The sequence below is a fragment of the Sus scrofa genome, chromosome 13 (genome assembly GCF_054392235.1).
Source record: "Sus scrofa isolate SSC_HxYL_T2T_F1_AM1 chromosome 13, Sscrofa_HxYL_maternal_Yorkshire_Landrace_v2.0, whole genome shotgun sequence".
NCBI lineage: Eukaryota > Metazoa > Chordata > Mammalia > Artiodactyla > Suidae > Sus > Sus scrofa.
In genome coordinates, this window is record NC_139395.1 from 29,540,261 (window position 1) to 29,553,517 (window position 13,257).

Consider the following 13,257-nt stretch of genomic DNA (forward strand, 5'->3'; position numbering starts at 1 on the left):
TAAGCCATTTCATTTGACCTACTCTGATTCTAACATGCTTCTTTCCAGAAATGGTTTAAAGAGGCTTATAAAAATGAAAAATACAAGAGATTAGTAAGGGGAAACCTAGGTTGACAGGAAAAAAGGGAACTCAAAAATAATTTCCAAGGACACTATATTAGATAACACGTATTGAAAAAAGGAAGAACTTCCTTGCTGTAAATTGAGATGAAAGTTGAAGGCATAAGTGAGTACTAATTGAATGGCAGGGTTGAGTAGCTGCAACAGAGACAGCTATAATCCTCACTGCTGGCCCTTCACTCGGGAGTGCCTACCCCTGGATCTGGAAGAGGGCTACATGGACTTTCCTCAAATGTTTTCCCTAATTGATCATTCCTCTCCAATAGGTTTTAGATAGGAATAAGTATGAGATAATAAACATTATTTACTCTGGAAGCCAAATGATCAAACAATGAAGGTTGTATGAGTATTTTTCATTGGACAATGTATCCATGTAGAGAGGGAATGAACAAAAATTATCGGATATATATTTCAGGAAAAAAAGGCTGAAGTAACATATGTAAACTCTGATAGTTAATTTTATCAGACCCCAAGAGGATAGTTTTCTTAAAATTCATGTCATGGAGTTCCTTTTGTGGCTCAGTATAAATGAACCCGACTAGTATCCATGAGGATGTGGGTTAAGGATCTGGCATTGCCGTGAGTTGTGGTCTAGGTCATAGACCTGGCTCAGATCCTGTGTTGCTGTGGCTGTTGCATAGGCTGGCAGCTGCAGCTCCAATTCGACCCCTAGCCTGGAACTTCCTGCTGTGGGTGCAGCCCTAAAAATTAAAAAAAAAAAAAAAAAAAAAAAAAAAAATCATGTCATATTAAAGCCTAAGATTGTCCAAGTTTGCTCTTAAGACAAGTGTTACTGCTGTGTATAGAAATGCCTAATTCTTCATGTAAAATACATAATTCATTACACAATATTTCTACACAGCTAGCTCCCTAAAATCTTATCAAACATTAGTGAATGTTCAAAAATTTTATCTAAGGCACCACAATATACGTCTTTCTACTAAAGTTCAAGCCTATTTATTATTAACGGATTTAAATATTTTTATAAGTATATTTGTGATCAAAATTACATATAGTACCCAAATAGTATCAATCTGTTCTCAAGGTTAAATCAAAACAGAAATGTAGGCACCTATACAAAGTGGCCTACAAAACAAGAATATATTCTTTGTAAATGCTGAAGAATGTTCATACCTTGAAGTGCTTAGTCTTTGGAGATCTCTGCTCTTCAGACTGTCTTCCTGAGGAGGATCCTGTCATTGTTTAAAAAAAGGTTTAAAGGTTGTAATTTTTATCTTCTATTTATTCTCAGTACTTTATTATCCTAGGCATGTTTCAGCTTTTACAGAATACACCTGTTGTACAACATAAAACTAGGTCATATATACAATTTTAATAAAATAACTCAGAAATTTCCAAATCACTTCCAATTATTTAAAGTCATCAATGACTTTAAAAAATATTTAATTTTCTTTAAAAAATACTTGCTCTCATATAAAAGAACTTGGAGTCTTAAAAATGTTTCTGAAGACCAATTTGAAGTCTATATTCAAAAAAGGGTAACAAACATCAAAATATTATTTATTCAAGGTATAACTGAGTGAATTCTATCAGAAAAAATGGATATTTTTGGTATTATTGCAAAATGTACCTAAATTTAACAGGTTACTGTTCAAAAAGATCACATAAATTTCCTTTTTCCACAGGAAAATGACAAGGTAAGGACTTCATAAAGTCCTTATATACTTCAAGTGTTATTAGTTTACATTATAGATGACAGAGAGAAAGAATCTATAAAAGATATTTAAAAGGGGGACTTAATATGTTTAAGGCAACTCTGTAACACACTTGTTTGAAAGCATCTGATTTCAGGGTCTGTAACAATAAAAATGATTGTCACAGGCACTAATTCTTTTGATAGAAAATGGCTAGTATAAACTTAAAGAACAGAATTTAATTTTACCATTTCTTATTTATGTAATCTAAATGATATGTTTTAAAGTGGACCACTAAAAAAATGCAGAAGGACTTCATGAGTCCTCTGAACCTAGGAGTCTAAAATATCAAAATATAGTACAGAAGATAAAACGTCTTTGGATCTTGGTGTTCAGAAAACACCAACTAAATACTGTCCAAATTAGTTGCATCTTGGGGAATGCTATGGAGAGGGGAAACAGAGCTGGTGCACAAGTCAGAAGAAGTCTGACCACTAATAAGGTATATGACCCTGGACACTTTCCTGTTCCTCACAGGAAATGAAGGAATCAGACCAAGTCACTTGCAGTTTCTCTGTATAATTAGTTAAAAATATACGTTTTAATTACTATATATTTATACATATATGAACAATGGAAACCTTCCTAATTTTTAAGGACAATGATATTAAAAAAGAACCTAACAGTCTGGGTTAGCAAAGTATTTCTCCAGCTACCACCAAACAATTCAGAAAATATAATAGCAAAAAGCCCAAAGCAAATGTCTCTAATACTCAAAGACTTGGCTTCTGGCCAGCCATCAGTTTGCCATGTTCTAAAGGCAGTAACCGATGTTTCCCAACTAATGCCATCTGATGGCAGTTTCAAATAAACAGGAGCCCACAGCTACAAAATCCTGGGAAAACACTGTTCTCGTTAACCAGGTTCCTATATAGACTTCGGGACTGCTCAGAACCTCCCCTACTCCACGGCACAATGTGAATCTCTTATGTATTGACAGCAACCCCATTTTACTTAGTGTTTCCTACATTTCAGCCCCAGTGCCTGTTTTTCTCAAAGGATCAACTGTTCTGAATATAAATGGCTGGAAAATTGGAGGATACGGGAAATAAAAATGCCAATAGTGGAAATGACCCTGGAACCTTGACCTCATTAAAACGAAACATTTACTCAACCAAGTTCACTAAGTACTTTAAAAAAAAAAAAAAAAAAAGCAAAACCCCTCAAACCCCACTATTGGGTCCATGTAGGATACTAATTCACACTTCAGAAGGTATCACAAAATACGTTTCACAGAAAGTGCCGTCTTAAAAATTTGTGTAAATATTGCAATAATAGATTTAAGAAAGATTATTAATATGAACATACATTTCTCTCCTTGGTTTACCCTTTGACTCCCATATCCAAGAAGACTTTGATCAGCAACATCTTTGTAACAACACTTAAATGTACTTCCTACAATATCAAGATTTAAACTTGGAACCCTTGATAAAATAAATTTCCACTCCACCTTTTCTTGGTTCATATCTTTAAATTAGTTGTGAGCATTTTTCACTTTAAATATCCCTCCTTTGGCCAAATAAATTCCTAGAAAGGAGGGGCTCTGTCTTAAAATCTTTTTTTTTTTTTTTAAACTCCTTCCTTATCTCACCTTTAACTCTTAAAGTTTCTTGGTCTCTCAGATTCGATTTCATCAACAATAAAAGAAGTTATTTCTAAAGTTTCTTCTACCTTCAAAAGTCTGTTTTCTGTGATTTATAAAAGATGAATTAAATCAAAAGGCAAAATTATCCCCTAGCACCATCTAGTGGAAAATATTAAAAGAACTGAACTGTAACACACATGCATATATACCCCTAAAAGGACTGCTTTTCTGGATGACCCTAATTAATTTTTTTTGAAACACATTCACTTATTGATAATAGACCCTATGTACTGGACACCATGTTAACCGCTTTACATATGACCTGATTTAATCTTTATAAAAAATAGGTATTTAATGTCAGCTTCATAGGAAAAAGTTCAGAATAGTTAAATGACTTTCCTGATGTTACAGTTAATAAACAACACAATTATGAACCAAGTTTTTATGATTCCATGGTATTGCCTCCTCCATATACGGAAATATCCATCATTTTATAAAAGCTATCAAATTATTTCAAGTAGAATGCATACTGATAATGAGAATTCAGAGCTTCAAGGTACAGATCTTTCCTTGCAAGCACATCTTTTTAAAAGAACCCTCTTGAGGGCTATGGCAACTGAGCTTGTAGGACAGGATGCTAGAAGCCTCTGAAAGAACTATGCATGTGCATATAGGTTCAAAGCTAGGAAAATCAACTCCAGATGTCAAGCAGGGGAAAAAAAAAAAAACACTTTGGCTCTAACAGGAATTGACAGTAGTATTATTATTTGCTTTTTAGGGCCACACCTGTGGCATATAGAAGTTCCCAAGCTAGGGGGTCAAATCGGAACTACAGCTGCCAGTCATAGCCACAGCCACAGCCACAGCCACAGCAATGGAAGATCCACGCTGCATCTGTGACCTACACTACAGCTCACGGCAACACTGGATTCTTAACCCACCAAGCGACAACATGGATTGAACCCACAACCTCATGGCAACTATTCAGATTCGTTTCTACTGAGCCACTATGAGAACTCCTTGGTTTTTTTTTTTTTTTTTTTTCCTAATGGTAATTTTTGTAGTAGGTGTTTCCCTTTCATCAGGCCTGGGGGCTCCAAATCAAGTTTTCACTGTCCAGTTCAGAAGAATTCATTTGGTAAAGGCCAAGGCAAAATTCTTTATTATTTTTAATGTCTGTCTCAGTCTTAACCAGTGGTCACCTTCAGTAAAGACCACATTATAGGAGAGGCCTGTCAGCTTGTCTAAGGACACCTGGGACTCGGGCAGCATGCTGGCTGGCAGGAGTGTGGAAGGAGCTCCTCTCAGTTAGTGGCAGCCCAGAAGAACCTGCAAGAGGGACACGGCTCCTCAGTAGTGCTCAATACTGTGATGGGCAAAATGCTTGACCTGAGAAATAATTATCTAAGTGGCTACCTTAGTTTGAAATACAGGAGTGTACAGAGACTGTATATAATGGCTACTGAGCTTTTCAATTTATTGTAATAACTATATTAAACTTTGCATTTGGAGTAATGCTCTTATACTGTTCTGCTTCTCTATCATTTCTTCTTTTTATTTTCAACACTGTTAATGATATCTGAAAACATGTATCCAAATTTTCTAGAACTAATGTAAAATATGGTTGTCCCTTGATATCCATGGGGGACTGGTTCAAGGATCCTCAGCAGGTACCAAATGGATGCTCAAGTCCCCAAGTTGGCCCTCCGTATCCTTGGGTCAGCATCCATAGAGTCAACCAACAATGGACAGCATAGTGTACAAGCTATGGCTGGCTCAATCCATGGATGTGGAACCCGCAAATACTGAGGGCCAACTGTGTATTTACTGAGAAAAAAAAGTCCTCGTATAAGTGAACCTCCACGGTCAAATTCACATTGTTCAAAGGTCACTGGATTAGGATACAGACTCTTGGTGAGGATCTGAGAGACATCTTGCATTTCAGTGAATGACTATAGGCTGACCATACTTCAGCAGCAAGGCAGGGATTTTTGTTTTGCACCCCCCCACAACCAATTCTTGAATTCACAGCTATATGCTAAAAATTAAAGTTGCTCCAAAAGTATTATACTTCTGAAAATTAGTGGATGCTATAAAGTTTGGTTTTGTTTTGTTTACTAAAAGTCAAGTCCCTTGTCATGTAGAAATTAATCAAATTATTAAGTTAAATAAAATGGCAAACTTAAAACCTGAGTTCTCTTTCAACTAACTTTACAGAGAAAAAAGTGACTTAAGGGAACTGAAAGAAAGGAAAATTAATAAGTAAACTAGTGAAGTTTTTCAAAATTAGATTTTAAAGAACAAAAGTATATAATTCTGGAATTAAGCTAAAATTTGACAGATTAAAATTAAGCTAAAATGATTAAAGAGGAAAATAAGGGCAGATTTTCAGAGAAGATAACTAAGTAGTTACAATTTATTTCAACCCTATGATTCGGCAATTGGTTATAATCCTACATGTGATATACACAGCATACTGAATTTCTCAATTTAATAATTTTGTAGTACCGTTTGTTTGGCTTTCTGCAGCTCTATTTTGAGATCTCTACATTCCTTCTTCATTAGTTCCAGTTCTTGTTCCAAACCATGGATCTTCAGGTCACAGCTTAACTTTTCCACCTCCCAGTTTGATGACGGTGGATTTAAATTCCTTATCACTACAAAAAGGATGGACATTAAAATTGTTATTTCTGCCTTATACATTGGCTGCAATTCAAAAAAAGATTATGCTAGTAAAATGTAAAAGAAAAATCAATACAAAAAATGCACAAATAGTAAGTTTTTCAAAAACAGTAATTACTTTCAAATATCTATGCTAATAAGAATTAAGAAATCTAGTTATCTTGTTTTTAGAATGTATTAATCACCCCAGCCCTGATTTTCTATTTAAGTTAAAGAGCAAATACATCTGAAACTTAAAAATATACAACACTAATCAAGCAAATGCTAAAATTACAGATAGATCAATAATCTATATGTGTCAAGGTTAAGACAGTGATAAGAAGCAAAAGGAGTTAACTGAGGATCACCCAGCTAATCACTCCATCTAGTCCCTTTAGAAGAGTATAAAGTCCATCCATCAGGAGTTCCTGTCGTGGCTCGGTGGTTAACGAATCTGACTAGGAACCATGAGGTTGCGGGTTCGATCCCCAGCCTCACCCAGTGGGTTACGGGTCGGCATTGCCGTGAGCTGTGGTGTAGGTCGAAGACACGACTTGGATCCCACGTTGCTGTGGCTCTGGTGTAGGCTGACAGCTACAGCTCCGATTCAACCCCTAGCCTGGGAATCTCCATGTGCCGTGGGAGCGGCCCTAGAAAAGGCAAAAAGACCAAAAAAAAAAAATAAAATAAAGTCCATCCATCAGGCCTAGAGTATAACCTCAAAACAATTTTATTCATAAACATTCCAATACATACACAATACAACTGGATACTGACTAACCCTTGACTCAGTTCCTTAACTCTCCATATATAAAGAGCCTGAATCAGCCACCGTAAGATCTCATTTCAACCTCCTATCAAAAGGTCTCTCAGAGGGAGGCCTGCTCTTGAGTTTGCCTCAGCAGAGTGAACATTTACAGGAACAGACTAATACCCATAACCCCAGACCTAACTTTTTAGGACAGCATCTCACCTGCAAATTTTAACCTTCAGAAATTAAAAAAAAAAGCAATTGTAATTACTCCATGACACTCTAAGAGTAGACGAGAGGCTTTGAAAAAAAGATCTACTTTATCACAAACTAGCCCTGAATAAAAACCATCAAATTTTCTCTAGGAAAAGTGCAATTTACATCTAAGGAAAAGCTGAAAAGAGTTGAGATTTTGTAAAAGCAGAACAGAGAAAATAAGCCTAAAATTTAAAAAAAGAAGGCCTCAGTATAAAGATATAGAAAACTGATTATGGATATAACACATGAATGAGAAACAGATTAACTGCATTAGAATACTTATAACAAATAAGTGGCCTACCCTGCTGAGTTTCCACCTCCGTCCTTAGCTGGAGGAGTTCTACTTCTTTAGATTGTAGCTGTTCATTCAATACTTTCAAAGATTCAGAGTTGTCTTTATTCTAGTTAAGTAGGGAAAATGCCAAATTACATTCAATAAAATCTATAGGTTGGTATTATATATTAATTTTCAGGCAAAGTTGTAAAAACCAATTTATTTCAGCCTTTTAAAAGCAAGGTGGGCAAATGAACTCAGATTTTCACTAATCTCTTTTTCTAACTTAAGACATATTTTTTCACTTGCTTTTTTTAAAAACATAATGACAAACCCTACCAAGTCATGATTTTTCAAATAAGTTAGTGGGTTAGATGTACTTAAAACCTAAACATCATTACATACTGAGTATTTATTTTGTATAGAACTTATAATTATTCCTATTAAAAGTTTCTGTTTTGGGGGATTCCCACTGTGGCACGGCATAAATGAATCTGACTAGTATCCATGAGGATGAGGGTTTGATCCCTGGCCTCACTCAGTAGGTTAAGGATCCAGCACTGCCATGAGCTGTGGTGTAGGTCACAGACGCAGCTCAGATCCCGCGTTGCTGTGGCTGTGGCGTGGGCCAGCAGCTGTAGCTCTGATTAGACCCCCAGCTTGAGAACTTCCATATGCCTCAGGTGCAGCCCTAAAAAGAAAACAAATTCTGTTTTTGTTTTGAGCATGCATATTTTCAATTTTTCACTTACTAAACATAAATATCTCACATTTCTAATTTCACACCTCTTGAAGGAGAAAACTCATTTGCAATATACAGATAGCCATTCTTTTCAAACAAACTTACAATTTTATCCAATTTGCTCTTCAAATTATCTCTATCAATGCAAACCTCTCGATATGCATGATAGGCCTTATTTACTTGTTCTCGTCCCACAGAACTTGTTTCTTCATCCTTTCGAGCTCCTAAAAGCTAATGGTATAAAATTAGAAAACTTGAGAATATTTCACATAAGAAAATAAATCAGTCTTCTGATGGCTCCACATATTACTCTAATTACCCTAATGCACGGCTATAAAGCCTGGACTACAATTAAGTGAACATTTCACCTCCACACAAACTTTACTAATTAAAAAAGCAAAAAGCACAGAAAAAATATTTTAAAAAGTCCTCTTTTATGATATTAATCAGTACTTTATACTTTGTAGTATTTATTTTATAATATATTAATCCATTATACCAAAACACACTATATCATTCTTTAATGGTGCTTACCTATTTTTTTCAAGCCAGCACACAAGTATTTAATTTCCATCATCAGAAAAGTATTAAGTTAATGTGTATCTGATATTTTAAGGGAATAGATGTTTTAGTTCAGTAAATCTTATATCATTTTAGATAGAAATTAATAGGATTGCTGGTCACAAAGGACAGAAATATTTCCAATGTTAATTATGCTAAATTGGATTTTTCTATTTTTTTTTCTATTGGTTTTTAAAATAATCTTAACTACAAGCTCCAAAATGTTACCTTTTTTACTCTATTCCAGTATGTCACAAATTTATTTAATAATCATTTAAAAAATCCATAAGAATACAAATAAGTTGATTATTTTTACAACTAACACTCCCCTTTTATTTTATTTTTATTTTTTTTGCCATTTCTAGGGCCACTCCTGCGGCATATGGAGGTTCCCAGGCTAGGGGTCGAATTGGAGCCGTAGCCACCGGCCTACCCCAGAGCCACAGCAATGTGGGATCCGAGCTGCGTCTGCGACCTATACCACAGCTCACGGCAACGCCAGATCCTTAACCCACTGAGCAAGGCCAGGGATCGAACCTGCCACCTCATGGTTCCTAGTTGGATTCGTTAACCACTGAGCCACGACAGGAACTCCTAACTACCCTTTTCTTACTTCTTCAAAATGAATCCAATTCTACCAAGACCCATCCTCAATTTTTTTCAACTAGATCACTTCCTTCCCCTTTGTGGAAGCTGCTATTTGTAAATATGAATACAGTGAAGAGCTGAAGATCATAAACTATGATCTGAAAAACATGAACTAAGTTAAACCTTGAAACTTAAAAATAAATGGATGAGTGAGGAAGATTTCCCAGTACACAAGCCATCTAGGTCTGATTCATAATTGAACCAGCTACCTTGCTTATATACTCTATAACATTTAGGAGTGTCCAGTTTCTGCAGAAAGAGGTATAAACAGAAGACATCAGTTAAAAAGCATTCCTAATATGTGTGTTCAAGAACAAAAGAGAATTCTGAGGTAAAGATGTCAGTCCTCGTGAAATTTCAGTCCTGATGAAAACATTGCTAAATATATTGGAACAATGTTCCAGGAGCTTCTTCAACATTTAACTTCTTTTGTTGGTATATAATTTTTCTGCACAGATGTAAAATCTTGAATAAAATACATACAGCTATGAAGGTAAGGCAATCTAAAAAAAGGTAAGAAAAACATCTGAAAATTAATCCCTTCATGTTGTTAAATCCTGTTTTCAAAACATTCACCAAGCATTATGATGTGAAATACAGTAGGCTAAGTAAAAGCCCAGGGTTTTGAGATTAGCAGTGAGTTATCCTTGGAAATTTGGTACACTTTTGGAAGAGAGGGCAGACAAATACAAAACATTTCAAACACTCTGAATTAAGTCATAAGACATAATGAAATAGGTAATTTACCTTTTCTTCCAAAAATCTTATTCTTTTTTTTAAGAAAGAGTTCTCTTTCTCTGAATCCTTAAGTCGTTTTTTGATGTCTTCATATGCAGTGACAAGAGCAAAATGTGAAGCAACAGATTCATCTGAATATATTGAGACTGGAGTCACTGTATCTCTCCTATGGGCTTTTTCATGATCCAGAATGCAGATATCATCATCTATCAGTGCCTCCATGACAGCTATTTAAAAATAAAAACATAAAATACAAATGTCTCATTTTAAAAAATGAGCAGAAAAAAGAAAATATATTTAGAGTAATGTGAATATTAAGGCAGTGCTCAAAAACTCCTACTTAATTTTTTATTGAGGTACAGTTGATATATAAGTTTCAGGTGTACAACATAGTGATTCCCAGTTTTCAAAGATTATATTCCACTTAAAGTTACAAAATACTGGCTATATTCCCTGTGCTGTAATGTATATCCTTGTACCTTATTTATTTTATACACAGTAGTTTGTACCTCTTAACCTCCTATCCCTATCCAGCCCCTCCTGCATCCTCTCTCCCCAATGGTAACCACTAATTTGTTCTCTATACCTATGAGTCTCTTTTTGTTAAATTCACTAGTTTTATGTTTTAGATTCCACATAAAAGTGGTATCATACAGTATTTGTCTTTCACTCTGTGACTTATTTCACTAAGCATAATACCTTCCAAATCCATATGTGTTGTGACAAATGGCAAAATGTCATTCTATTTATGGCTGAATAGTATTCCACTGTATATATGCACCACATCTTCTTTATTCATACATCTGCTGATGAACATTTAGGTTGCCTCCATATCTTGGCTATTGTAAATAATGCTATGAACACTGTGACACATGCACTTTTCTGAATTTGAGTTTCACTTTTTTTGGAAACTGAGGAGTGGACTTGGTGGGGCATTCTAAAGGTAATTCCACTTCTAGTTTTTTGAGAAACTTGTATACTGTTTTCCACAATGGCTGCAAAATTTAATTGCACAGAGTTTCCCTTTTCTTCATATCCTTGCAAACATTATTTGTGTTCTTTTTGATGACAGCCATTCCAACAGATGTGAGATGATATCTTATTGTAGCTTTAATTTAAATATCCCTAATGATTACTGATATTGAGCATCTTTTCATGTGTATATTGGCCATCGTATGACTTCTTTGAAAAATGTCTACTCAGGTCGTCTACCCATTTTTAATTTTTTGTTGTTTTTTGTTTGTTTTTGATGTTGAGTTCTATAAGCTGTTCATATATTTTGGATATTAACTCCTTACTGGTTATATCTGCAAATATTTTCTTCCATTCAGTAGGTTTTCTTCTTTTTGTGGGTGGTTTCCTTTTTAATTAGGTACCATCAGTTTATTTTTGCTTTTGTTTCCTTTGCTTTAAGAGACAAATCCAAAAATATCCTGCTACAACTTATGTCAAAGAGTGTTCTGCTGTTTTCTTCTAGGAGTTTTATACTACTTGGACTTACATTTAGGTCTTTATTTTGAGTTTATGTCTATATATGGTATTACAGAATGTCCTAATTTTATGTACAGTGAGACTCAGCACAAAGCAATTACTCCTCAGAAGCCTAGGCTAGACCTACCTACCAGTCTTGGAGGGTCTCCTGGGGAGGTGGGGGTCAGCTATGGCACACTGTTGGGGCTGGACACTGTAGGTGGAGGTCCAAGGGAATAATTATCAGTATGAGCTACCCTAGAGGTCATGATTTCGGCACCAAGACCAGCCCCTACCCAACAGCCTACAAATTCTAGTGTTGGGATACCTCAGGCCAAACAACCAAGAGGGTAGAAACACAGCCCCACCCATCAGCAGACAGGCTCCCTAAAGTCATCCTAAGCACACAGCTGCCTAAACACACTTCTTGATACGGCCTTGCCTAACAGAGGGACAAGACCCAGCTTTACCCACCAGTGAGCAAGCACCAGTCCCTCCCACAGGAAGCCTGCACAAGCCCTGGATCAATTTCATGCACCAGGAAGCAAACAACAGAAGCAAAAGGGATTACAACCCTGCAGCCTGCAAAAAGGAGACTACACGCACAGCGACAGCAGAGAAATATGTTTCAGATGAAGGAGTAAGACAAAACCCCAGAAGAACTAAATGAAATAGAGATAGGCAATTTACCTGAAAAATAATTCAGAGTAATGATAGTAAAAGATGATACATGCTCTTGGGAAAAAAGCAGAGGCACAGAATGAGAAATTATAAGAAATGTTTAACAGGAATTCCCATTGTGGCTTAGCAATTTAAGAATCTGACAAAGTGTCTGAGGGGATGTGGGTTCGATCCCTGGCCTCACTCAGAGGGTTAAGGATCGGGTGTTGCCACAAGCTGCAATCATAGGCTGCAGATGTGGCTCAGAGCTGGTGTTACTGTGGCCAGAAGCTGCAGCTCCAATTCTACCTCTAGCCCAGGACCTTCCATATGCCATAGGTACAACTCTAAAAAGAAAAATAAATATTTAACAAACAGCTACAAGATTCAGAGAATAAAGATTAACAATAACTAAAATGAAAAATATACTAGAAAGAAATAATAGCAGAATACATGAGACAGAAGAACAAATAAGTGAGATGGAAGACAGATTAGTGGAAATCACTGCAGTGAAATAAAATAAAACAAGAATTAAAAGAAATAAGAACAGTCTCAAAGAGCTCTGAGACAACATTAAATGCACCAACATTTGCATTAAAGGGGTCCCCGAAGGAGAAAAGAGAGAGAGAGAGAACAGCCAGAAAAATATCTGAAGAGATAACAGCTGAAAACTTCCCTAATATAGGAAAGGAAACATTCACACAAGTCCAGGAAGCACAGAGTCCCATACAAGATAAATCCAAGGAAGAACACACTGAGACACATTAGTAACCAAATTGACAAAAATTAAAGACAGAGAAAAAATAATAAAAGCAACAAGGGAAATGCAACAAATAACAGACAAGGGAATCCCCATAAGGTTACAAGCTGATTTTTCAGCAGAAACTCAGTACAACAGAAGGGAGTGGTACAATATATTTAAAATGATGAAAAGAAAAAAGAAAACCTATAACCAAAATACCTACCCAGCAAGGCTCTTGTTCAGATTTGACAAAGAAGCCAAAAGCTTACAAAGAAGCAAAAGCTAAGAAAATTCAGCACTACCAAGGCGGCTTTACAACAAAAGCTAAAGGA

General features: G+C 35.8%; 1 protein-coding gene across 9 annotated transcripts in view; it reads right to left on the bottom strand.

Annotated features, from left to right (window-relative positions):
* Positions 1–13,257, bottom strand: part of AZI2 (5-azacytidine induced 2) — a 28,393-nt gene that overhangs the window by 9,527 nt on the left and 5,609 nt on the right. For 4 of the 9 annotated variants that reach the window (XM_021071480.2, XM_021071482.2, XM_003358349.6 and 1 more), the window contains exons 2-6: positions 10,063–10,280; positions 8,212–8,337; positions 7,392–7,491; positions 5,929–6,077; positions 1,255–1,313 (exon numbers count right to left, since the gene is read on the bottom strand). In XM_021071480.2, the coding sequence (XP_020927139.1) occupies positions 1,255–1,313; positions 5,929–6,077; positions 7,392–7,491; positions 8,212–8,337; positions 10,063–10,275 (647 nt within the window). In that variant the 5' untranslated portion in view covers positions 10,276–10,280. Of the gene's footprint in view, positions 1–1,254; positions 1,314–3,426; positions 3,524–4,550; positions 4,750–5,928; positions 6,078–7,391; positions 7,492–8,211; positions 8,338–10,062; positions 10,281–13,257 lie in introns of those variants that run through there. The other 5 variants (XM_084987393.1, XM_084987392.1, XM_084987391.1 and 2 more) reach the window with 3 other exon arrangements.